The 27,117-nt window shown below is 42.4% G+C and overlaps 2 protein-coding genes across 5 annotated transcripts; both read right to left on the reverse strand.

Annotated features, from left to right (window-relative positions):
• Window positions 1-816: 816 nt before the first annotated feature.
• On the reverse strand, window positions 817-14,054 carry SMPDL3A (sphingomyelin phosphodiesterase acid like 3A). 4 transcript variants are annotated; one of them, XM_074819215.1, is made up of 9 exons: window positions 13,304-13,447; window positions 12,064-12,277; window positions 11,197-11,302; window positions 10,434-10,578; window positions 7,388-7,484; window positions 5,934-6,112; window positions 4,581-4,761; window positions 2,523-2,647; window positions 817-1,342 (listed from the first exon to the last, which is right to left on the reverse strand). In XM_074819215.1, the coding sequence occupies exons 4-9, from the start codon at window positions 10,509-10,511 to the stop codon at window positions 1,031-1,033; spliced, it is 972 nt and encodes a 323-aa protein (XP_074675316.1). In that variant the 5' UTR covers window positions 10,512-10,578; window positions 11,197-11,302; window positions 12,064-12,277; window positions 13,304-13,447; the 3' UTR covers window positions 817-1,030. The 4 variants fall into 4 exon arrangements, with proteins under 4 accessions (XP_074675316.1, XP_074675313.1, XP_074675314.1 ...); XM_074819212.1 differs by lacking the exons at window positions 11,197-11,302; window positions 13,304-13,447 and adding an exon at window positions 13,835-14,054; XM_074819213.1 differs by lacking the exon at window positions 11,197-11,302 and having other exon boundaries at window positions 13,304-13,446.
• Window positions 14,055-16,937: 2,883 nt separating this feature from the next.
• Window positions 16,938-20,508, reverse strand: FABP7 (fatty acid binding protein 7). The gene is made up of 4 exons (XM_074819216.1): window positions 20,356-20,508; window positions 19,516-19,688; window positions 18,793-18,894; window positions 16,938-17,304 (listed from the first exon to the last, which is right to left on the reverse strand). Exons 1-4 carry the CDS (start codon window positions 20,426-20,428, stop codon window positions 17,254-17,256), a joined length of 399 nt encoding a protein of 132 aa, XP_074675317.1. The 5' UTR covers window positions 20,429-20,508; the 3' UTR covers window positions 16,938-17,253.
• Window positions 20,509-27,117: the final 6,609 nt, after the last annotated feature.

Genomic DNA, 27,117 nt, shown 5'->3' on the forward strand with positions numbered 1-27,117 from the left:
TGATTGAAGGTTCAAAAATTAGAGCTCTTGATGTGACAGAAAAATGGGTAAAGGTCCTTCTTGGTTATACACACTAGATAAATGGCCACCTTAATATTATCTTGTGCACACATTTAATCAGAAGAGGAAGAAGTGGTCTGTGCAATTGTAAATTCATACGTGTGATAATCTTCACATTAAGTACTAGACTGCTCTATGAAAAACAAAACCTGAGCGACACCATGATACATGCATGTTTCCCTGTGCTGCACAGAAAATGTATACGCTATATCTAATTAGTGACGTTCATCAATTTAAACCTGATTTATGGTCTGCTGCACAATCTCGTACCAGGAGACTACTTGATAGCAGTACCAACATACATAGCTCTATAATTCAAAAAAAAGCTCTTTGTGCTCGGCAAACACATTCCAAAAAAAACGCATTAAGTATTTACAGGATGGAAGTTTGTGTTCCATTAAGTCACTTTCATGCTGGCTTTAGAATATGCCTCTAAACAGAGGTAGGTTTAAGGGGTTAAGAAGGAAAAGGAAACTTGGCACAGGGAGATACCTAATACTGGCATTGCATCAAAAACATTAACTGCACTCCACTCTCAGCAAATGCGGGTTTTGCAGATTTCAGTTTGCAAATTGTGACAGCAGATGGTTGAAACCTTCCCCCATACAAATCCCATGCCTGAAATGGCATTGCCTACGTTTACACACCCTGAGAAATGAGACTTGGATTTCCAAAGAACTGAGTGAGCAACTTCTATTCGCACTTACTGGTACAGCCTGTTACATAGGGTACAGAACACTTGAAACAACAGCAAAATATCTGGCCACTATTACATAGCCAGTAAACTTTTATTTAGATGTGAAAGGAAAACACGTTTACAAGAAGAAAGATCTAGGAAGATTTATTGTTCCCCTGAAATTCACAGATGTCCCAAGGCTCCCTGTCTGCATGTCAGTGCTTGAGCGAAAGGATGAGCAGGTTCTTTAAATCACAGGCTAAAATCAATACCAGCATAAATTGTACAGAGACTTTATCTCCACATTGCTTCCCGATTGATACAATCTGTGTATGAGGAGTAATCCAAATATTGGATTGCACATATTTGGCAGGTCTTGCACCCCTCTTCACAGACAATGGTTTTGTCATAACTCACAATGAAGTTACTGTAATACTTCTCAAACAGTGTGCTGTGTGGCACAGACAACTGCTTGGCCATTTCATACAGGCTTTCTGGCTTCAAGTCTTCAATGCCATAAGCTTTAGTCAGAATGTATTCTAATTTCCAGTTCGATTCATTTTTCTTGTTGGCATCTCTGAGGTCCAAATAAAACTGCCAAAGATCCTACAGTTAAAAAAAAAAAAAAAAAAAAAGAAAGAAAAAAATAGGCATGGCTGTATTGCTTTCTTCCCTGCTTCATTAAGTCTCTAGAGTGATATATTGATTAGGAAGCTGTCACTCCTCATTATTCACAACTGAGTAGAAGGTCACGTCCCACCCCAAGAGCTGGGCTTACACCCAAAGCTGGTCCTTGCAGTGTGGTAATGGTGGGGGGATGGGGAGGAGAAGAAAAAAGAGCCACAAATGGCAGCAGTGGCAGTGTTAGAGGTCTTTCCTGTCCAAACTGTAAACCAAACTCCACTATGCTCATGTCTGCTTTAGGAATGAGGCAAAAGGGAGAGATCCTGAAGTTTCTTTTCTGCGGGCACTGCTTGAGGGGCAGAATGGACAGAAAAAGAAGGCCCAGGGAGAATTTGAGGGAAAGGAAGAGATGGAGGTGCAGGAGTGAAATCTGCACAAGAAAGGAGCAGCCTATATTAGCACAAGTCTCCTGAGGGAAACCCCAGACCCAGTCAAGCTGCAAGATGCCACATCACTGAACTCAGTGAGGTCAAGGTTTTACCCTAAATTAGAGAGAGAGTATCCAAGTCATTCAGAGCCAAAATAATTATACAGGATTCACTTTACCTCCAAAAATCACATGAGACTACAGAATAGAAGTATTGTACCTTTTTCCTTCTAAATTTATCTACAATTTCCTATAAACAGTATAAATTCTATATAGGAAGGTGCATGATTATGAAAGACATCACCTTGTTAAAAGTCCTTTTCTTCATCTGCTCTTCTACACCCTTTAGAAGCATTTCCTGGACTGCATCCCAAAGCTCAGGCTACCACCAGCAAACAGCATTGTTATGTAAACGAGCCCAGAGTTTAACGTTTTTCACCTTTGCAGAGTTCACTGCAAACACTTTTAGGATGCTGCCCAGAAAATTTCTGACTGTCTTTCATTCTACGTCATAAGTATATTCCATAGAGAACAGGAAGTACTGGGTTAGTCCTGAAGGCACAGAAAGACTGACCAAGTTCTCTTTCAGATTTCCTTTCCTTTGCCCAGGAAGAAAAATAAGAGTAAGCACCAGTCCCACCAATAGATATAATGCTACAAAGCCTGACATCTCACTGTAATTTTTAATGACACCATATTTAAAGTCTTACATGATGCTTTAAAATCTTTACTTACCAGCAAACTATAATCAAGAAGATCATACTGATACAATCTGACACCAGGGTTATTGGACTCCATTTGCCATACATTCTTCACTGGAGTTACAGCAGGTGCCACAAACAAGGAATTTACTGGCTTCTCTGCAGGAAGAGGGAAGGTGAAGAAAGAGTTTCCTTTCAATCATTTGCCTCTCAAACAGATGTTTTTATAGAGAACCAACACAGCAAGAACCAGAGTGACTAAATACATTAGCATTTTTTTCCTCGGATTAGCTATATCACTGTGAACTCCTTCTATACTTCCACTGGATAGACCCAAATCTGTGTAAAATACCGCAGTACACATTCCACTGTGTACCAGTTAAGTTTGTCTATACTAGAGGCTTCCCACCAATTCAACTACCTGTGCAAAATGGTCTTGTCTATATGTAAGCTCTCCGTATTTTGCATATTTCTACTGAAGAAATATGCACAACCTTTAGTTGCTGTTTCCATGCTATATTTTACATGTTGCTTTAAGCATTTTTTGTTTTATGTATCTATGATGTTATTAGAAACAGCAGGGTATCATCACCTGACCTTGACTTCACTTATCTAAACTAGCCCAGCACCTATTATGTGAATGTCGATCTTTACAGCAACTGAAACATGAGGAGGTACACCGGTTTTAATTAGACAGAATATGCAGGTAAGTATATTGAGAGGTTCTCTGTGGAACAACAAAGAAGCCCTATTCCTTTCTCTGACAACATCACAGTAGTGAAATCACAATGTCAGTTTCCACGTATGAGCAGAAGCTTTGAAAGCATGGAAATCAGTAGGTTCTTCTGGAGAAGATACAGCTGAGCTCTGTATCTCAGGACACTGATGCTGGTTACAATATTATATTTATCTTGAGTTCTGTGGAATTTTGTATGGAGTAAAATAGCATGAATAGAAGACAGCCTAAAACTGTACAGATAAACACAAACTGTATTTAGCCACAGGTAATTTCACTGTTTAAATTTTGTCAAAACATGCAAAATTATTAAAATAATTTAGACACAGTTACTTGCACACGCAAACTGTAATGACAAGGCACCAAGAACAGTCTGTCCTCAGTGAAATTTGCAGTAGAGGTGATTATTTCATGCACAAATGGGACACAAATGTAGGTTTAAGACTGCCTCGAATACCATTTTAAAAAAATATAAAAAGCCAGCACTTTCACTGGGGCTGGATTCCTTTTTACTGGAGATTAATTCCATGATAATTCCACGTAAAAAGGTAAATTATTTAGAATACTGTTACCCCAGTCAGCATTTTGGGCATTGCTTTTATGAGTTCATATAAATCACAGATAAAGAGTCCATTAATATTTCAGTATTTTACATAAACCAAAGCAATCTCTCACTGTTCTATGGTACAGACACAAATATTGAACCAGTTACTTGTTAGAGATCTTCTGTTAGAGATGTCAGAGTGCTCCATACAGCCATGCCCATGCTTAAAACTAAGGGATTTCAAAGCAATAAACAACATTTTTTAAACCTGGGTGCTTTTCCTGAAGGGAAATTAGCTGATCTAAGAGATGCAACAGGCAGAGACTTTTCTTCCCCTGCCTCCTGCTTACTCTTATCTTAATTAACTTCGAAGCAGCAGGGAACTCAGCAGAGAGGCACAGTAATGATGCAGGAAACACAAGAACATAGAGCATGTCTAGTTGGCCTGAGAACATTCCCTTTGACACATTACACAATAGCAACTGGCTAGTATAATTTGCCCATGTCACTAAGAGAGCAGAGAGGAAAGACTAGAAATTCTTGTCTAGGCATAAGCATTCATTAAAAAAAATAGGAAGCTTGGGGAGTCTCTTCTGACTTCAACAAAAAAAAGACACTCTGCCTTGCAAGGTTCTCTTCGGAAAAAAATTGGGTGTGTGAGGCTTGAACACTTGTAGATAAACAGCAGTATTTCTCAATTTCCTTTTTCAATTATTTATAACAGAGGCTGACTAGTAAGAACATGCAAGAAAGTATTAATTTGCTTTTAATCAAGAAAAAAAAAAGATGAATGATTCAACAAGTATCATTACCTTCTTCATCCAGGAGGACCATGATACTATCTCTATGTGTATGTCCAAAAAACTGCCCCGCAATAACACTACTGTATTTGCGAAAAATCTTTACCAGTCTCTCATTGTAAAACTCCCTGATAGCTGTAGTATTCCTTGCATATGGCAAGTATCCTATTGGTACATGTCCTATTATATATACCTAAGGAATTAGATACAGAAAGCACAATTAGCACCTTCATTTGAAACTTACACTTTTAGCTGTAACTTAGAAATGGTTACCACAATTTCATAATAATGCTGTCTTAGAAATGGCACTCTGAAGGCTGTAAATCACAACAATTTTGTTATACAAAATACAAACAGCAAGAAAGTTTACATTCATAATTTAAAAAAAAATTTCTTTTTAGTGAATTCAGTATATTCTTGGGAAAAAAGTTTCAATAAATCTGTATGCGATTTTAGGCCAAAGAAAAATTTGATCAATTATTTCAAATGAAAAAGTAAGTTGCTAGGGCAAGACTTATAATTTGGCATCTCAAAGGGATAGTAAGAAAAACTTATGTTAGAATATTACACAGCCTGAATGGTCAGTCACCAGAAACATGGAAGAACTAGCTAAAATCCCTCTTGTCTGAGGTCAAGACTTGGTTCCAACTGCACATGCCAACTAATACGCTGTGAGGTTTTATGAGGAAGGGAAATCTCTCCTTTCTCCTGACTGTAATACAGTATTTTTAAAATTACAGTACCATAGCAAAATGTAAACACATTTCAAACTAAACACTTTTTCTGGCCAAATGATGATCCAATCCCCGTACCAATCAATCAAACATGAGCAAACAATTATAACCTCAATTCAAACCCTAAGTATTATAAGACATTTTATTATAACACTCAAATCATAGCAATTGCTGCAGCTTGGCTAAGTTTTGTGGTTGACAAGCTCCCTTCTAATTTCTATTTTTGATACTTGTAATTACATAAAAATTTAAATGAAATATGCTAGCTTTTGTCTCAGGCCAAGGGTGCGCATTTCAAAATTAACAGCTATGAATAAAGAGTCAGGAACAAAAGTGGAAGTATTAAATATTCTCATCCTGGCTTCTACAGTATTTTACATAGTGGGAAAGAAAAGGTATTTTACTGTATAATTTGAGAAGCTGCACTCAACTATTTTATTAAGTGTTGCTGTATAATGTGCATATTCAAGGAAGAATTATTTTTAAAATGAAATTTTGATCTTGTGGTATCTTTGGCAGCATTAATACTCTTCTAGACTCATGTTTATATTTTCAATGTCTCTACTTCTTACTTTTTTTCTTTTTGAAGTTTAAACAAATAAGGCTGATGGGCTCTGTTCACAGCGCCTACCTTTTCCTTCTTCTGTGAAGAGGTTTCTAGTACTGCCTCCAGCCAGGCAAACTGGTTGGCTGGGTCACTGATATTCACAGTTACACTGTTGGGGCTGTAATATAAATTTGTGTTCAGACTGATTATCCTGAGTGGTTGAGAGCTATCACTTGTTTCAAACAGCTGTGTATAGAAGCCACCTGTGAAAATAAGATCAACACAATCTGAAAAATGAAAAGCTTCAAAGCAGAACTTCAGAATGAAAATACAGCACTGACAAAATACCCAGCTTTACTCTTTCTAATAAAAGAGTATGGTATGTTTATTCAAGCCGTGAATCACCTTATCACAACAGATCTTCTCAACAATCTGTTTTTAGCAACATTTTAGTAGGAGAAGTTGACACTGAATTTTTTATGAATTCTTGCCTGTAATTGCCTTTGTGTTTATTTGACAGTTTTCAGATGCAATTATCCAACTGACATGTAAGAAGTGCCCTGTAACATTTCTTCCACACCGAGAGATTCAGTAATGGTTAAAAAGTCCACATTTCTTGAAATACTGCAAACATATCGGTTCCTCCATGAAGAACTGACTGAGTTTAGTAGTCTCATACTTTTTAAGTCATTTAACTTCAGATTGGAATATGATGAAAAGTAAAGATCCCATTTTTCAGTCCAAGCTCCTAAAAGCTTGATAGCATAGAGATCTTCTTCAATGGGTGCATCTTCATAGTTCATGGACTTCAGTGGAGCCATGGGAACAGGAGCTATAACAATATACCTTAATGTAAGGTCTGCCCCTTTGAGCTTTATTTTTCCTGTTAAGAGTTTCTACTTCCACTCTTACCCAGAATTCCTTCTCATTCAGGACACAAAAACAACTTCCAAATCCCTAATGTTTGAGTGGATTGGAAATTGGTTTAAACTTTTCAGTCCTTTGCTAAAAAGAAAAATCATAATTAGGATATCAATATTCTCCTAGTTTAGTAAACTGGACACAAATACAATGCAATTAACAGTATAATCACCAAGACTATGTGCTATCATAACCTGAACAAATATGTGCCTATTCAATATGCTCTAAAATACATATAGTATCAAAACAGAAACAACATTTCATCAATTTTTTTAAAACCAAATTTAAATCTTCTCATGCATCATATGCCTTTATCTAATATTTATCAAGATTATGAGATCTTGAAGGCAACAAGGTATTTCACATGATTTGGTACAAAGCCAGTAATACTGTATATGTTACAAAAAGCAATAATTATTGCATCAGAAGAGAATAAATGTACCCTGAATATAAGCACTGCTATTCAAAAAGACAAGTAACTTCTTCCAGGAAAAGCATTACAGATAATCCATTGTGCTGATTCATCCTACAAGACTTAGCTAAACAAACAGAACAAATCTATAGAAACATTAGCTCTCTAAGCCCTACCTTTACAATTCATTACTGTCATATTTTACCTTTTCTGAAGGTATTGATTGCTTCATCAGTTAGCCAAGGTTTCCAGAAATCCGCTACAGCATTGTAAACTTCACTGGTAGTTACAGGAAGCTGATCCTGTGAGAGAGCAGAACCTGCCTAAGTCTTAGCATTCAGACACACAGACAACAAAAATCACTAAATTATCCCACCTGCCCTCTTGCGTAACACGTAAGTGTATCCAGTCATCATCAGGAGGAACTCAAGAAAGGAAAAAAGACTTCTGAACATCCAGTATTGCTGATCAGGAACAAAGGCCTGAACTTAGTCAGAACTGATTGCATGGCCCTGTTAACACATTGATAAACTAATGCCAGAAATATTTCAAGCCTTAGGAAGGAGCACAGCAGAGCGGAAAACCATACACTCTGCAAAATATATAAACTGAAGATTCAAAGGCTAAAAATAAATAGTCTTGGAGGAAAAGCCTGAAAATGAGCTTCTTTCATAGCAGGTGAATTTTTCAAGCAACTTGGGGTTCATAGCAGCTCCCCAAAACTCCACTACGGCCCTCAGAAACATTCTGGTGAAATTCACAAATATTTCCATGATATCCTGTAGTTCTAGTAACAAAGCATTTAAAACGTAAAAGGAAAGTTTTGTCCATGTTTTCTCCCACCGGTTCTAATTAGGACTGTAGCACTCTTCAGTCTGAGCCAAGCGATGCCCAAGCGCCACAGCCTGAGAAAAGCCACTCTCTCATCTAACCCTGACAGGAAGATCCCAGCCTGTCCTTGCCTTTCCTGAAATATCTGCTTGGATTCTTGGTGCTAGAAGAAAAAAAACAGAGGTCAAAAAATAGGAACAATATTAGAGTGCATGTTGTCTTAAACAGAAAATTTGACCTTTCTAAGGTCTTTGAAACTAAACCTACGTTATTAGAGGCTTAGGCACTAAGTCTCTGTCTAGGAGTAGTGCAATCAGAGGTCTGTTCAGACATCTGTTGCTTGCAGTGCACAGATACCAGTTATTAAGAAAGCTTTGAGCCACACCAGTTCAACCAGAGCTAACAGTCACTAACAGACACAGCAAAGCTTGATCTCAGATAAGAGGCCACGTTATGGACTGAAGGTGGTTTGAACCCAGGCAAGACAGTGCTGTGTGAACTTGTGGATCAGACAGCAGTTTGGGAATTTGTTTTAAGCAGGGGCAAGGATCTGAAACAAGTAAGACTATGCAGAAAGACCAAGGTCACAATATACAATCTGAAAGGTATCCCAATGCTTGATTAACCTGAGTAGTACTTTTAATAGGCTCTGCAAGAAAAATCACCCAAGACTGTTCAATTGTTAAGACAGACAGGTCAGAACACAATAGAGAGCAATAAAATTCTTCTGTGCACAGTGAGCACGCAGCTTTCACACTTGCTCTGGAACAGCCTACAGCGTGTGGCTTGCTCCACATCACTTCCCAGTCTACGGGACATTTGCCAAGCATGTCCCTGTGAAAAACAGAAATGTCATCAACAGCAAAAAGAAATCCAACAACCTGAAATGACCCCACAGTGGGGAAATTCTGATCCCAATGGTCTTTTTCAAACAGAAAAGTATGTCAGTTCTGCGTACTGGTGAAGCCTGCCATTTCAAAGCAAAGTAGCACAGAAACACTCCTCTGTGGTTTTGTGCAGAGAGAACTGCAATGGTTACTCCAATCAGCAGCCTGCTTCAAAATACTATTTGCTACCCGTCCTGACCATCTTTTTTCACAAACAAAACTTGTATTTGTTGGAAAAGTCACTGCATTCTTTGTCTACAAGGTTATTGTATACAGTTTTTTCTTCTATATCAAAGGAGACTGCTGAATGACAACTATTCTCTGTCAAGACTTAAAAAAAAAAAAACCAAAATGAAAACTGAGTGAGGTTTCAGTTAAGGTGTTATTTATCAAAATACCCGTGGTTTCTGGTGAACCAACCTGGCCCCCTGTCAGTGCATATGACAAGCTGAAGCTATACTACCAGAGTAAAAACACAAGAGACTGAAGTCCCAGCTTGGTTTGTGCACTCACATTTCCAAGATACATTTAGCTCTTATTTTGTCTCTCACATTTCCCTTTCCCCTGTCTGAGCACCTCTGTTACTCCCTGATTTGGGAATCACTAACTCCAGTAATGACACAGACAATGATACAATCACCTACTACACTAAGATATACCCTGATATGCCTAATGAGTAAGACAGAAAGCTGGACTAAAAGTCTCAGGGGGTGTGAAAGGGTGTTACTGAATTCCCTTTTGGCATTTCAAACAAAGTATTTTAGCTAACCTGCTCCACATCCCTTCCGATCCCCTCAGATCCAATGACAGAATTTGCTTCTCAGTCCTGTGTGCTGCCAGATCAACCCGCAATAAGCTTTAAAGGACACATGAAGCAACTGTTTACTTTTGAGCTATGCCAAGAACAATATTCACAGAACACTGAAAGTAAAAAAAGCACTGTCCTCAGCTGCAATCCAGTAAATCATCAATGCAAATATATCTAAGTGTCCAATAAGGAAAGAAAAAAGACATATTTTCAATATTAATGGCAAAACTATGGGAACTTTATAAAAATTCTGCCATTACTCTGATAAAAAAATCCAGTGATGTCAGCAGACAGATTTCCAGCAGGCCTTTCAGTAGGCCTTGAATCCTACCACGGGCTCAAAGATCCATTAAAAGTGTCATTTCTGTTAGATTAAGTCATTGTACACACATGCATGACTTACGCAGCAAGAAAAAAATAAGCGTGTATTAACTATGATGAGACCTGGTGGTTCTAAGCCATGAGGAACCATTAGCAGTAAATCTGCATGACCTCAGATTTTACTGGCATCAGTGTCTGTTTGACTAACTTAACACACAGAGAGAGATGTACTCTCTGTTCTTGATTGGAACTATTTGTAATTTTACATGCTAATTGGAGAATTGTAGAATACTCTTTCCAGAATAACAGTCACACAAATTTAACTCTTATTTTTAACACCTGCTTTCTGAGGGGTTAGGAACACACTCAATATGATACATAAACAAATTTCTAACTTGTTTTACCTGTGGCCAGTAGTCATGATTGCCCAAGGCCGGGAAAACCTGAAGATCTGGAAAGAAATTACGAATTGTAGAGCTCATATTGCCAATGATGCTAATGACCAACTTCGTGGAGAGTTCTTTTACAGGAACATGAGGAGGGCTATCTCTGAAAAAGGAAAAGGCTTTGTTAACAAAGGTTTATTAGCAACATACGGAAAGGCAAAAAATTCTGCAAACAAATCTACATTCTACCATGTAATACTACTATAGACTCTTTGATTAAAATCATAGAACTGCCCGAAAGGCTCTCCACAAAGGCTTTTTAAAAAAAAAAAACCCAAAAGAGTAATGTTTATTGTATGATTCACATTTATCATAACCAAGATTTCTTAGAAACTAATTCAACTCCAACATTTTGAGCTACTATGCAGTTTGGGTTATGTATCTTCTGTCATCTGCACAATCTCGTAAGTTTATTTTTCCCCTTTTAACAACGACCTGTTGAAAATGAAGTACAATAAGACAAGTGAATAAATTAATCACTTGTCTTTACATATTCGTATTTCTTAACACCCTTCCCCCAGCAAAATTAAGAGACGTAAGAGACGTAACATACATAACCTTTCCAGCAAAAAGGATCCCATCGACAAACAAACTAGTTCTCGCAAACACTCAAAAACACTAATCTCTTTGATCCATTGATGTATCATAAAAAAAATGTGATGGTAGAATGGAGAATTTTGCTATGGCAGAAGGGTAAATTGATGCTACCTTTTATGAATACCTAGAAAGTAACAGAGCATGGTACTATCGAGCTACTCATATGCCTCCCTTTCACACTTCTTTCTCCAGTCCCACTGCTAAGGCACACAAAGCCTCACAGGTAACACCTGTGTGAGAGAGAGAGTAGTATTATGCCCATTTTCTTATACGGAAGATCAGCACAGAAAAGGTAAACGTTTTACTCAACAGGGGACTGCACACATCCAAAACACTGTAATGAAGGACTGTGAAACCACACTTTCTTTAGAAGCACATGCAGCTATGAGTGATAGTCATGAAGAGAGAGACACCATCTACGACACTGTTATCCTGCCCCCTGCTAGCCCCTGATCTAGAATTCATACAGGCACTGAATTTGAATGGTAACTTCAAACACTTTAAAAAAAAAAAATAAACAAAAAACATAAGTCTTGGTATTGCTTGATTCTAGTTACTTCTTACAGAACCAAATAAAATAAAGGGTATTTTCTAAAAAGGGACGCACTTTAATGACCTTAAGACATACAAAATCCAATACGTCCCACAGCTGTTCCAGTTATTCCTCTGACCTTTTGTTTTTTCCACTTCCCACCCTCCCTGCATCATTTCTATTAACTTACACTAATACAGTCATGTGGTCAATGTCCTAATGAACAGTCTAACAATACCCAGAAATGATTACAGAGATCGAAATCTGTTCCTGAGGCCTTATACTCTCACTCAGTCTTCCACTTATTAGCCATTCAGACAACTAAAGGAACTATTTAAAAGTAGCATTTGTGAGACACTACACTCAGATCTGTTGGTGGAAATATAAATTTGTGAATTACTGCACTATATGGCTATCCAGTGTTAAAAGATTTAACTGCAGAGTGACTTGAACACTTACCCAGTCCAAATCATGAATGAAACCTGCTGTTTTGAATCCTTCATGAATGCAAATGCTGACAAAATAAGTTGATATGGAGAATCACACAAAAAGTCTCCAAAGGGGCCTGGGTTGGAGGCATTGGCTCCTTTGGAAGAAGAACAAACTTTGGTGCGATCAGTGGTAATGTGGTAAGTCGGATCTAAATGTAGGTCAGATACATGCCAGAACTGCCCTGTTTTCAGAAAACAAAGATTAAAGAAAATCCATTATTTGCATTTGAACTGGATATACACAGGTAATGTCAAGTTTGCTCCAGTTTGTCTACTGCTATTCCTCTTTCAAGTTTTGAAAATAATAAATTTAAAAAATTGTTGATTAGCCTGTGTGGTAAGTGTGGGCGAGTTCTGCATTCCTGACGAGAGTCCTTCACCTAGTCAGCTTAGAAAAACTGAAAACAGAAGCAGAGGCATAGGTTTAAATTAATCTGCAGGAAAAAAATGGAGGTTGGTAGGGACTAGAAAATCAGCTCCTTTTCATTAATAACAATCTGGAAACTGGGCAGTACACGAGGGGATAGAAGGACTTCTCCACTCCACCTGAAAAGAGAGGGAGTTGCATTTTAATTATTTTTCCAGACCTTCCCTGGCTGGAAGCTACTATAAAAGATCAGAGTCTAGAAAGAAAGGTGAGAAACAGCATGTGTGCAAAAATTTTAAAGCTCTTCTTCTCCCCAGCAGTCACAGCAGCAAAAGAGGCTGGGCTTCTCACCGAAGAGAGGTGTATCAGCCTTACCTACTCATTTCTTTCCGGGCTGACACATTCTCAGACACTGCTACTTAGCACTGCAGGGATAAAGGAGCTGAGAGGTATAGAAATATGGTGAACAGGATGAATTAAGTTTGTATTAGACTACCAGCCTTCAAGTTTTAGTAAAACAAAATTTGTGTCAGTTTCAAAGAACTTGGGAAAGGCAGCGGTGTATCTGGGGTAGTGGTTGTGAAATCGGGACAGATACAAAATGATTGTTTCCAAGGTCACATGCCCATTCTGTGGAAGAGCAGACACCGCACTACTTGGACCCTGTGGAGTTTTCCTTCACAAAGCAAAGACCAACAGCGATCTTCAAAGTCCGTAGAACTGTGACTCCTACCACCAGGAGAGAGGGAAACGCCCGGACACTACTACTGCATGCTTAGTCCGCAGCACATACGAGTCACAGGGAACGAAAATCCTGTGGAGGCTACTTCGGAGCACTCACCTGCCCTACGCTACCGTCCGGCGGATCCCGCCGGGCAGCGCATGTGTGGGTTTGCTGACAGCACCGAAACCACATGTAATGTTTGCAGTGGGTGCCTCGACACCGCGCCAAAGGCAGGGCAGGGCAGGGCTCACTTCACCCGCACCGTCCTCAGCGCCAGCTACCCCGGCTGGCTAAATATAAACCGCTTTAGCCCCCCCACACCGGAACAGCGATGTGTTTACTTATCGAAAAGCCCCGTGAGGTCGATGCCAGCTGGGACAGGGAGCACCACCCAGCAGTCTATCTGCGGGCAACAGCGCGGAGGGGAGGGACAGGAGGCGCAGGAGGGGGGAGCACATAACCCGGGGGTCCCCCGCGCAGCAGCACGGAGGGGCGTGAGGCGCCCCCCGGCCGGGCCTCCCTCAGCCGGGCCGGCACGGCGGGCGGCGGCTGCGGCCCTGGGCCGGGGTGCCCCTCACCCCCCCGGTCCTGCACGGGCGGCCTCGGCCGGGCCGACCCCGCTCAGGCGCTGCCCCCCGGCGGACTCACCCACAGCGGAGCGGGGCTGCGGCCCGGCCGGCGCCGCCTCCAGCGCGGAGCAGAGCAGCGCCAGGCCCAGCGCCAAGCGGGCGGCGCGTCCCCCCCGCCGCTCCATGTTGGCCGTGCCGGGAGCGCCCTGCCCGCCGACGGCCGCTCATGTGACCGCCCCGGCGCGGAGGAAAGGGGCGAGCCCGGGGCGGCTTGTGCAAGCCCCGGCCCTTCGCTGCCTCCCCGGGGCTGCCGGAAGCCGACACCGCGCCCCGCCCGCACGACCGGGGGCCCCAAGCCGCCCCTGGCCGGGGCCCTCCGCTGGCGGCCGGGGGGCGGTGGGGGCAGCAGCCGCCGCCTCGGCCGTGTGCCCGGGGCCGGGGTGACCGTCGGGAGGTGCCACCCCCGGGTCGGCACTGAGACGCTGAGGACCCCGCAGGAGCCAGCCTGGCCGCGGGCAGGGCTAAATTCATGGCTCCGGCGGGTTCGAGGCGGCCTCGAAGGAAGGTGCCGTGGGCAGCGGGAAGGAGGCGGGAGTCTCTTCCCCGCTCGGCCGGTGGCCTGTGGCGCCCGGCGGGCCTGTCCCTTCGAGCCCTGAAGGGGTACGGCCCTCCGAGGCGGCTGGGACCTGTGGCTGAAAACCCGCCCCGCCTACAGCCCGCCGTGGCCCCGACGGTGCTACCGGCGGGCGTGGGACGCCCCTGAGGGCCAGCGCTGTGCCTGCCAGCCGGGCCGGGCCGGGCCGGCAGCCCTGGGTCACGGCCTAGCCCTGCCCTGTACAGACAGCCCTTGGATACTTCACAGGAGTCTCGGGCATCTTTTGGAAGGAAGGTTTCTCACAGTATACACTTAAAAATGGATCCTGGTTACTTAATGAACTTTGAAATTTAAAAAGCTGATGAAATACGCCATCAGCTACACCTCTAATACAGTTTAAGGGACATGCTGACGTGTTTAGTCAATACAAGTCTCCGTTGCTAAGGCCTTATGGTAGCGGAGCTGCTGTTTATTACTTCTGAGGTAAGAGTAGTTTCTGGTGAAGGAAAAGGGCTTGGTGTCAGATTTAGGAGCAGACTAGAATAATGATGTTGTGGATCCTGTAGCTGCCCTCAAACATCCCGCCGGTCACTGTGCTGTTCTGTTCACATCTGCTGTCTAGGGGGTCGCAAACCCATTTTACCAGCAGCTGGAAGTCCCCTATGTGAGTGTTTTCCTCACTTTTCCACTCCTCAGAGCAGTGCCACAGGCACCACTTCTCTACTTTTCTGTCCCTTATTTAATTTGACGTTAATATTGTTTATCTTTAGAATAGCAAAAGACTTCACCAATAAGCTTCATGATGGTTTCTTGTGACTTACAGAACATATGTATGTAGCCTTTGTTTAAAAGTGACTGTAGTGTAAAATATTTACCTTTCAGGGTTTATTTGCAAACCAAGTCTTAACAATCTGTCTCTGCATTCCTTTCCTCATATTTAATAAAAACCTTATTTTTTTTGATTCATGACCCTACAAATCACTTGTGAAGATGAATGCTGGTACTGGGGACCCAAGTCTGTTTTCCCCAGTGACCATGGGAAAGCAGCTGCTCCTACCTTTCTGAGAAGGGGCGGCTGAGAAGGACAGTCATATGGCAAATGCACCCGCGGGCAAACAGGCAGCAACAGAGGGAAGGCTGTATTAGGTACTGAGGCTGAGGATTAAATGAGCTAATAAAATGGAAGGGCAGAAGATGCAATTTAAACATAACTTGCACTATAGCAGTTGAAGGAGCTGAAGCAGCCCAAAACATAGAAATTGCAGCTCCATATACCACTGGAACAAGTTCTACTTCCCATTTCTCTGATGAAAAAAGTTAGCTCCTGAATTTTAAAAACTATCAATATTCACCAAGTAAAACATAATGGCTCATAATTAAGGACTGTCTTCTAGATGTATAGTGTTCCCCACAAGAGAAAACAGACTTGGATGTTCCTTTCAGGCAGATGCTTTGTGAAAAAGTAAAGCTAATAACATTAAATTTTGTATTTGTGTTGGTTAGGTCCCATAGTTACATCTGAACTTTTATCAGGAGTGAGGTGAGCTACCCATGTTACCCAGGGAAACAAGAAGCCACTTCCCATGATACCACATGGCAGATCTGAAGGATGGCACAGTGCACTATGAGGCCCGGGAAGTTGGGGAGGGTGCCCCTCCTGCACCTCCCTCTGCAACCACACAAACCCTCAGCAAACAGACCAGCTAAAGCTACAGATCAGCTCTGTCTTTGTGTGAAAGGTTGTAGGTAGCTGCACCTCCATATGGTCCACTAAGTGTGTCAGAAAACATGGACTCTCCAAACAATCTCCTTCATGCTGCCAGCCACCTGTTTCAATTCTCCTAATAATCTGAAGCTTAAGGCAGTTTTTCCCACCCTGGTCTCATAGAGAAACATTCTTCAGGTTTTAATTTATCTCTTTTAAGCAGCATTTTATTTGAAATTGCTCACAGTGAAATTCTTACCCCCTATACAGATTAGCCATGAAATACAGCTCAGGAAAAGCAATCTCAGGTTTGTCTTGCACTGTTTTCCCTTTTTTTTTTTTCCCACCCACACCTGTGGAGACTAATGAAAGTTAAGTTTTGTACTTTAGGTTCGTTCGCCCAGTCCTGTCCTTTACCATATTGGTCCTTTCCTCCCACCCTGTGGAACGCTTCAATTTTTGCACTTTGATTTCCTTCAATCTTTTGTATATTAACAAAAACCACACCAAAACAAATTAAAAACTCTCATAACTATTAAAACCAAAACTACAGGATGCCCCCTGACATCAAAGACTGTCTACCTATTGACCTTAGCATGCACTGGATAACAAGTCCCCAGTGAAAAGAAAAGCTGAAAGTGGCTTGAGCCTCTCACTTCTCTGCCTACATATATCAAGACAGGGGCTTTAGACTTCTCCAGCAAAAAGAAGCCACTGAAGTAGTGAATGCAATTTTTTGTTTCCTATGTACTCTACACCACACAGAGATGCTTCTACAGCATTGTGCACCACATGACTTTCTGTTTAACTCAAAAAGGAACTTTCAACAACTCCCTTCAGAATACTGGAATATTAGCTTATTAAATGCAAAAGGAGCACAGGTTGAAAAAACTTTTTAATTTGTTTGATCTGCATTCCAAAACAATTCAAATAGGTTCCATTTACTGTAAAAAAAAAAAAAAGGCAAGTGTTTCAGAAATGCAATGCCAAGTTCAACCTGTTTCACTATACAGCACAAGCTTGTCAATTTGATGGCATAAAGTTGTTGTGTTTGGTTTTTTTTTTTTTAGAAAAACACCCCCCCCAAACTCTTTATTAACCTTTCATGTCAGAAATGTGCATTTTAGCTACGTTCGATTATGGACAGTACATTAATCCATCCAGCAGAAGTAACATCTGGACAGAGGTCAGGCAAACTCTACGCTTTCTCATAGTGGCGAACAGCAACCACATCACCAAAGGTGAGAGTCTGCAAGTCCAAGGAAAAGACAAGACACGTTAGATGCTGGACCATTCTCTGTCACGACTTAACACATATTCAGAAGTCCATGCTACAGCAAGGTCAGTTTACATTATGTAATTTATAGAAAAACCAGTTGATCTAGATTATTGATATTTTAAATGAACAAGAGGCAAAACCTTAGTAATGGTTCCCATAATAAACATAACTTTCTCCTTGCTACTTTCAAACCCAAGAAACACATAATGCACATCTACAATGCAACTAAAGTGAGGCTAGAAATGAATGTTTAATTTTTCTAATTTTCATTAATGTAATTTCTTAAATATACCATTGTTTTAATACAGATTTAACACTTACTTTCCCAAACCTGATCACACTGGAAGATGTGCAATCTAAAAATCCAAGTCCTCTATACCCATATTCTATTATGCATAGGCACATACTTAAGGAGAACCTTGTATTTAAATAGATGCGTTCTGTGCACTTATGTAGCTAGAACTACCAAACACTTAGCTGATGCAGTTGTGCAGAACACTAACTACAGTGTGCGAGTTTTGGCAGTATTTCCTGAAGCGGAACAGGGCATCCTGTCATGTCCAAATACCAAAGAAAAAGGTTTTCTGTATATGTGTGTAGTTGTTTCCAAAAACAAAGCATGTATTTTCCCTTGAATCGCTTGTCACATTGTGTTGCACTGACTGTATGCTTTAAGGTTTTAATTATTTGGAAGTCTCCATCCATACAGATACTCTCTCAAGTATTTAGAAAACAAGTCAATTGGTTTCCTCCAACAACCAAGTCAAAGATTAGTACAACTAAACAGGTTTAATTTTTAAAAGTTACATCTCTGTGCCAAAAATAAGCACAAGAAGTGCCACCCTGGCCATTAGATATAGTAGCTTATGACATTTATTCACCCCATACTCCTGTTCCTGAAAAGTCAGGAAAAGAATGTGAATTTAAAACAAGACTTTTCTTCACACAATTGCTGTTTATCATGATTTTTAACAAGACAGGAGGAATAAACCCTTATTAAATACAAAAGTGCTATTACCTCCTGCAATCTTGTAAGTTTATTTTCCTAGGGCAATACTTGTTCTCTGTAATTAAATATTATTTATGCGTGCATATATAAAAGACATTTTTAAAGAAATCAAAATTAGCACTGGCAACAGATCATTGCCTATATAATCAAGAACTCTATCTTTTCCTGCTCACCAGGACTTTTTTTGCTTGAGTATTTACACAAACTCTAGAAAGAACATATACACTCCAAATACACAGGCTAACCTGCCTAAAACCACTAGCAATTTTTTAGTTGTCAGTAAAACAAGACAAAAAACAAAAATATTTGAAAAATCTCTGCTAGCTTTCCCCACCAATTGGTTTAAGGGTTTGTGCATAAGTAACACTATCTGTTCATAAAGCCTGAGATAAATTCAAGTGAGGAGTGTTAAGCGGGATATGTGAATGCCCAGTGAACTTTATACTTACCATTACCATTTTGCCATCCTTTATTTCTCTCACAAAGTTTGTCTCTTTGCCGTCCCACTTCTGTACGTGCACTAGCTTGTCTCCATCCAGGGTCACAACTGACTGTGAGATACCAAGAAACACAAAGACATTCATTTATTTGGAGTGTTTGGGATTCTGCTCACTCATTCAGCATGCACTATGCTATTGAATTCTCTTCAATAGATGGATGTGGATCTAGAATGATAAACTAGTCCCAGCCATTTTAAAGCCAAGCCCATGAATCATCCTCGTTTTAAGCATGAACTCCCTACAATTCTTGTTTGTGTCAAAGCATGGAAAAAGTTGTTTCCTTTGAGTTCCAGTCTCACAAGAACCACTGTTTCTGATGTGCTTTGGGATAACGTTTATGTTAAGCCCCAAAAGATGCAGGGAAGAAGGCATTTACCCATTTCAGCTGGAAAAAGTTACTTGAAAACTTGAAAGAGAAGTGGGCAGCTAACACAATTCTTCAACGCTGGAAAGCAGACGGGGGCTGGTGACATAACACATTGTTTCAGACAAGACACGATGTAAGTGGGCAACTAAGATGCAATCTTGCCTTTCTTTCCTGTCCTTCACAGTGCTACAACTGGCAGTAGCAGACCTTTCATTTTTTTCCTTTGACCCTACCAAAGATACAGCCGCAGGGGTGGGGAGGAAGAAGAGAAAGAAGAAGCCACTGCAGCCCCAGAGTTCACTTACTTTGCAGTTTCTATCATCGGGGGTAGTTTCATCAAATTCCTCTCCAAGTTTAAAGCTGATTTCTGTGTTTTTGAAAGTGCTTTGAGTCCTGATCACTACTTTGTCCCCCTCGCTGCTGATAATCACAGTGGGTTTAGTCACATTCCCCACCTGCCGTGTTGCAAACCCCACTCCTAGACCGTCAAGGGGAAAAAAAGAGAAATCCATCAGACCGTGCCGGTTTTTTACTTTTTTTTTTTTTTGGCCACACATCAAGGTACAGAAATCTCTTCCTCCGCTCTACAGCTTTAAGCTATGACAGTGAAACGCTACTTTCCGTTCCGCCTGTGCCCTTACACCTCAGGTACCCACAGGCACTCCCCCCCAGCCCCACGCAGCTGTAGCCCTGCATCCCCCCTCACCCCGCGCACCGTGACGAGGAACCGACCCCGCAGCACGGCGCGTCCGGGCCGCCACCGCCCCTGCTTCTCAGTCCCTCATCACCATTCCGGCACAATGATCGCGTTTTTGTCGACGTGTTTTCAGATCACCTGCAGGCAGCACTTGCCCTTCTTTCACACGCTTTCCCTAACCCGCGGGCACCTCCTGGAGCCTCTCCCCAGCAGGACGGCTCACACAAACCCCGGCCCCCCCCCGCCGCCCCGGCTGAACGACCCGCATCAAATTAACTTTATTGGCAGAGGCACAGCCGCCCAAACCTCCCCCGCCTCTGAGAACGCCTCACCTACAGCTCTGGCAGTGGAGGGCTTTTAAAATTCGGGGATTTTTTTTAATTTTTTTTTTTTAGGACGGTGCAAAGTTCCAGATCTCCTAACCGTGCCGCCGCCCAGCCGTACCTACCCAGCGCCTTCATGTACTCGTCGAAGTTGTGGCTGTCCACCAGCTTCCAGGTGGCGCAGAACGCCTCGACCATGGCGGCCAGCTGCGGGTGGCGGTGCCGGTGGCGGGCAGCTCCGCCGCGCCGCCCCCCATTTAAAGCCGGCGCCCGGCGGGGGGCCGGGAGGCGGGGGGCAGCCGCGGTCCGCCCCCGCCGGCCGGGCCGGAGCCTCCCCGCCCCGCCGGGGGAGGGCGCTCCCGCCGCCGCCGCCGCCGCCGCCGCCGCCGCCGCAGAAGGGGCAGGGGCAGGGGCACGGGCACGGGCAGGGGCACGGGAGAGTCCGGCCAGGGCCGCCCCCCCGGGCCGGGGCACAGGGCGGGACGCTGAGGGGGGAGGGAGCGGGGCTGCCCCTGTGCGCGGCACCTTTGCCCGCCGGAGCCGCCCCGGGGGCTCCCCCCGCCGCCCGCACCGTTGTTCCTGGTCAAGGAACGGGGGCAAAAAAGAGCGGCGGGCACCAGGCGTGAAATACTCTACGGGCTAAAGCTACAGGATCGCAACGCTACTGCAGAACACCGCCCTAAAAGCTCGCCCGTGAAGGTTCTCGAGCCCGGTGTGGTGGTGGGCAAGTACAGGTCCCTCTCCCCCACCAGCACACGGCATCCACACGGATGCTGCCTGAAACCGGCAGTTGCTACTGCTGGCTGGAAACCGCCTCTTGCCTCCACAGCCGGCAGAGTTGAAAACTAGGAATGAAGAAAGAAGGAAAAGAGCTCAAAACTATTTAATACACTTTTCTTTTTTTTTTTTTTTTTTCCTGCTAGAGAGGGAATGTTTTCCTCCTTCTGGTGGTTCTTTGCTGTTCACTGAAGGCGCTAGGTAGTCATCTTGTCTCCGAGTGCTTTTCAGAAAGCAGCCTGTCTCCGTGGGACAAGCCACGGTGCCGGCTTTTCCAGACCTACGACTTGGATGGATTCCAGAGTCGCGAATCTAGCTCTTCAGCTCTCCTAACAAAACTCAGGGACTAAGTGAAAGAGACTTTCTGTGATTTAGGAACAAAACCTCGACAATTTTCTACCTGGCCCAGCTATACAAAATAAAAATAATTATAAATGTTTTCCTAATATTTTAAAATTAGTTTTTGACTGTCATTTGCATTTCTTTCAGGCTCTTGTAGTATCGCACATTCTTTGGGTGTAGGGCAAGTGATGTTTCTGATAGGATTTTAATTTGATTTGCCACGTTTTCACTTGTCCTCGGAAAGAATTAACCCCTCTCTGAATTAACCCCAGGAATAAATTCCTAATTCCTTTTACCACACAACACAAGCTGTGTTAGCCTTGATAGCCTAAGGGTATGAACTAGTGCATCTATTTCTCTTTAGCTTTCCCTCCACTTACTTTGAAGCACACAGAGAGACACAAAGTGCCCTCCTGCAGCTGCTCAGTCTTGTGTATGACCCGCACTTCTGAGACTTTTCAGCTAGTGCTCAGGAAGCCAGGGAGAGCAAGAGCACCACTTGAAATAACAGACCGACAGTTGTTGTTCATGAGGCTGAAAGGGATCAAGTCCCTTTTTTTTGGCAAAGTTGAATAATGCTGTGTCTCCAGAGTTTGCACAGAATACCAGCCTTACTGGTGCTTCTCACACGAGGTCTGCTAACCTAATCTCTGCAGCCAGTCAAGCCCTCTAGGATGAACGAGGAATATGCTTTGTGGGCACACGGGGTTGGTATTGGGCATGGGTATTACCCGTGACTCCAGTTCCGTTCGGGAATTGTTTCCTCAATACAGTAACATTATCAAGTAGTTAGTAGTGTTCACCACTCGCAGACAAACTCTGCAGCCATGGTCTCACAGAGCTTCATTGCCGGCACCGACGCAGCTGATACACAAGTACAGGCAAACTGACCTCGCCACTCACCTACTTCATCTGAGACGCATCATGTATAACCCTAAATGGTTTTACCGACATGACGGGGTCTCCTCTCCCAGTACTGACAAGGCAGAGTTATCTGCTTGTGCAGATTCTGTTTGCAGAACCCCTGGAGCCTCTGCTGATCCGTCTGGTGCAGGGGTGTGCACAGAAGCCTGGGAGAGTTCTGTGCTCTCCACGCTCATTGGGGCTTGTTATGTAGAACCAGCCTCACAGACTTGGTGTGATATAGAACTCCTGAAAGTGATTCAGTGCCACTGCCGGTCCTCAAGGACACTTCTGCCTTGCACCTTCTTCCAGACATGGCTCTGCAGCTGGCCCTTGGGAGGTAGCCACTTCAGGATCCTTCATAACTTAAGCAATCATACCTACACTGATGGCTCAGTTCTGCCAGGATTTTTCAACATACTTAGCTAAGACAAGTATCTAGTCTCAAGAAAAATATATTCTTTAACACTTTGCACCATGCTTCAGATGTAAAACAGGGTCTGCTAAAATGTTCACATTCCTTCTGCTGCTTAGATAGATTGCCAAAGTCATCACACCAGGTTTTATGATGGTGAGATCCCACCTGTCTGTGTTAGTGATGATTTGGGAGCAGGATAAATCAACAGTAGGAAATGTTACATTATTGACACTTTTGTGGGGTGACAAGCCACAGCCAAAAATATTTTCCATGGCATCTTATGCCCTATATTTGCTTGTGAATCCTTATGTGAGAGTTGTGTTAATGTCAACAGCTAGTACAAGTCACCCTATCTATATAAATGCTTTGCTACAGCTGGAACGGAGGTAGCAGTGTGAAATACACTGACCTGGTATGCATTTTAGGTTGCTGCACAAAAGACCAGACTGAAGTTTCTTTTACGCTGTCAGCAGAGTTTGAAGGTTTTAACAGACTGTGTACTCCCCTGTAAGAAGCCTGTGTGACGAAAGATGTCTCTGGAGATTCCTCTCTGGACACCCAGGGACTCATTCTCGTTTACACTAAACTCTTTATGCCACCTGAGGAGTGTAAGTAGGCACATTTACATCCTCTGTGCAAGGCCTGCTTGAAAGATGAAAATGCTGTGGCAAGACATCCCTGTGTAATAAGTAATCCTTGCTTCCGAAGGCCATCCAGGGTGAATGTGGGACTACTGTAACCTTCAGCCTTTGAATACAGGACACAAAAAACTGCTTTTGGCTACCTTTTCCCCCCATTATATCCCTGCTTCACATGCCTTGGGCATTCAAAGAATGAGGCTGTCAGCCTCCTTCAGCCTTCATTCAGTTCTTGAAAAAAATAATTCATTTGTTCAGGAAAAAAAAAAAGGGCACCACAGGATGGCCACCAGGCTTCTGTGGTAGAAAAGTCTGACAAAGAGGTTTTCTCATATGTGGATTCCTCATAATCAGTGTCAAGAACTGCTGAGCATCTAATCACTGCAGCCAGTCGCTAAGGGCTTAGTACCCTGGTTATGGAAATGCTGTGAAATTGGTGCAGCTAATGTTTGAAGTTAGGTTTATCTATCCTTCTGCTGTGTCCCTCTGTGGATCTTACACAGGAGGGGCACTCTTGCTACACCAATTCAATTAAACCTACCCTTTCACCATCCTCGCAGTACAATAGCCAGGAATAATGTATTACTCCGTAGAGTTTTAATCAGTAGTTAGGGAGATACTATGTTACAAGACCTTTAGATAATTTAGTGATGACTGCATTATGCAAACATTTCTGTGTCCAGGGCAACAAAGACCCTGGAACTGCAGAGCATCTTGTACCCATGTGTGCAACAAAGGTGCAACCAGGTGACACCAGGGCCTAACTGTCCTGGTACGAAGCAGATGTAGGCACTCAAAGGCCTTTTAGGTATCGAATCCCATTGAAAGCCAACATGATTCAGGGTCCTAACTCACTTGGGCATTTTGGCAATCTCTCAGCATTCTGAAACATACAGGGGGCTACTTTTGAATTAAGGAAATTGAGAATAATGTGCAGCTGAAAGTAGGAGAGATTTCCTCTATTTACGGACAACAGACTAGGGTATTCTCAGCACATTTTAACCTTGTGTGAAGCCCTGCTGTGAATCTCTTTGCAACTTTGATCTCAGTGTAATACAGAAATGACCAGATTTTAGTAGCTATTGTGTAAAATGGGATGATGTTGCTTCAGGGCTCAGCGTGATTGGGTTTTGGTGCTGCAGAAAAACCTAATGTCAAACAGGGCAGTAGAATGTCCTTAACTAAAATCATCTCATGTGTCCTCTAGCTAAGAGATTTGCTGATCCCCATAATAAAAATAAACTATCTTGGTGCTGTCAGTGAGTCACAGAAAATCACTGGGTTTACTCTATTGATGGGCAGCTCTTTAGAAATCCCAGTTTAAACAAAAGAGATAAATGCCTTATGGAGAAGACGCCCAATTATGCAGCTGCACAAGCAAGTGGTCACAGAATGGCCCCAGGTACAAAGCAGCTGTATGAATCCAGTCTTGTGCTGCATAAACGCCATGGGAAGGTCTTTGCTGGAACTGTGGACCAGATGACAGGCAAGGTGCAAGGTAATGCAGGCAGGAGCAGGGAAGATGTGTTTATACTGTATCCCTTCTAAGAGCGCGGCATATCTTAGGCAAAGTTTAGGACCATGTCCAGCAGGCTCCCTGCCACTGTAAAAGCTCAACCAAAATACTGCCAGGACAGGCTAACATTAGAGCACAAGTCATGTTAAGGTCTAATTCTGGTATTTCTTGCTAATTGGTGAAAACGAAGTGGTCTGTGATCATGCATTTCATTCTTGTAGACTCTCTCTTAGGGTTACAAAGTGGTGTGACATGAGATTAGGAGAGTCCTGGAAAGTAAATACCTGCTAATACCTCATTATGAACTATTAGACATTTATTCGGATTGCTTTAAGCTGAGAGGACAGCTGGTCTACAATGGTTTAAAGAAGGAAGCAAATACTACTAAATATCTCCAGGGTCTTCTCTGCTTCTTAAAGGTGTTTGGGGCATTGTTATCTGTTGTCTAATATTACTATACGTACCATTTAGAGGACTCAAGTCAGAAGCTCTCCTTAAAGAATTAGCCTGCGCTAAAGCCAACCACCTCCCTGGCTCCCAGTTCTCTTTACGCAGTAATGCAGTTATTTTAACTTTGTACCATTAGGCCTTTGGTTATTTTAATATGTCTTTGCTTTCTTTTGTGTTTAAGGGTATAAAAACTATTTTAAAGCCTCTAAAGTGAACAGAAATGTCTGGTACTGGGTGTCACAATAGCTGTCTAGTTACTGTAAAATCAATACAAGAAATCAGCTTTCCAGACTTACAGTTTCAGCATGGCCAAATGTAAGGTCATATACACTGAAGAAAAAAGACAGTCTTACAAATAAGCAACTGACTATTTCAGAGGTAATAATGACTCAGAGAAATTTAGAATGCGGATGAATAAGTTGAACGCACTAAATTAAAATAATCCTTACGTGCATAAATGGAAAAATGGCACATAGGTTTAAGGAGATTAGATGACTTGTGTTTGACTTGTTGCAACTGATTCTGGAAGATTTGTGTAGATTTGGTGTTCAGAGCCACCCAGTGAGAATATTAGTGGAGCAGAAATGCACTCTGTATTAAGGTCCAAGGATTCCATATTATAACAAAGGTAGGGAATGATTTTTACCATCATGAATACAATTTTTACAGTATTAAAGGTACAGGTGATCTCTAAATGGCATATTCTCTTTCTGTAGCCCTCGTATATGCTATGGAGGCTGTCTAATACTTAATAAGTGCAACTGTTCAGTGTAATTGATCTCAAGCTCAATCCTTGCAGCATAACAAAAGACAACTTTGCAGTCTGTGCAGCTGGATTTAAGAAACTTTTGGAATAGCTCAATATACCTTTGTTTGTTTGTCTATACTGAAGCACTCCATTTGCTGTGATATCCTGAAATCACGCTCAGTACTAGCTGAGATTTAGACAAAAAGTAAAATCAGTTTTATCTGACTGAATTACAAGTTTAAGAAAATAACTACTGAATTTGGAAAACAGATGCAAAGTAATAACTCAGTGCATTAACTACCTGCATTTGGATATTCCCAGGGTCCTCCTCTGTTCCCCTCAGCTATGGACTGACAGGACAGTCACAACCTGCTGGGGCCAGAAGTGGTCCCTCAGATGCAGCTGGAGCCACAGTCCTCTGGGTCTGTCCCCTCTCACCTGGAGCAAGCTCTTTCCTCAGAAGTTCTAAACTAGCAGAGGGTTACAGGGAATGTTAATGCACCCCCAAGAAATGTCTGAATTCCACAATCTTGATAAATAATTTAATTAGCTTATCAATTTATGGGCCTGTCATTGATGAAAAAATGCCTGACACAGATCAGGCAAAGATGCTTTCAAAATTAAATCTCATGCTGGGTGACCCAGACAGAATCACGCACCTAACTTGATTCATTCAAGAGTGCAACTATATCCCTGCTTTACATATTGGTTTGTGACTAAGCACTGAGTCATTTCTGAGTTTTCATGAGTCTAAATATGTAAACTTCCTGGAACACAAAATTCTAGATCAACTTGAAACATTGCAGGGCTAAGATAGCTCATTACTAGCTTTAAATGGGGACTAGTACCAAGACAAACTGGTGGAAAACTTCGATCATCCCAGCTGTTTGGAGACAACCCCAGAGAAACAGAAATAAGAGTGGTCTCTTCAGTCTGGTATAAAAAACTCCAGTCACTGGAAGTTAAGCCGAGAGAGACTGATATGAAAAATTAAGTGCATGTTAGCTGTGAGGAGACTTAACCCCTTGACCAACTTTCAAACAGCCTTACTACTAGACTTTTCATCCCTGCAAGTTGTAAACTGTTCTAACAACC

This window comes from Strix aluco, chromosome 3 (genome assembly GCF_031877795.1).
Source record: "Strix aluco isolate bStrAlu1 chromosome 3, bStrAlu1.hap1, whole genome shotgun sequence".
In the NCBI taxonomy this organism is placed as follows: Eukaryota; Metazoa; Chordata; class Aves; order Strigiformes; family Strigidae; genus Strix; species Strix aluco.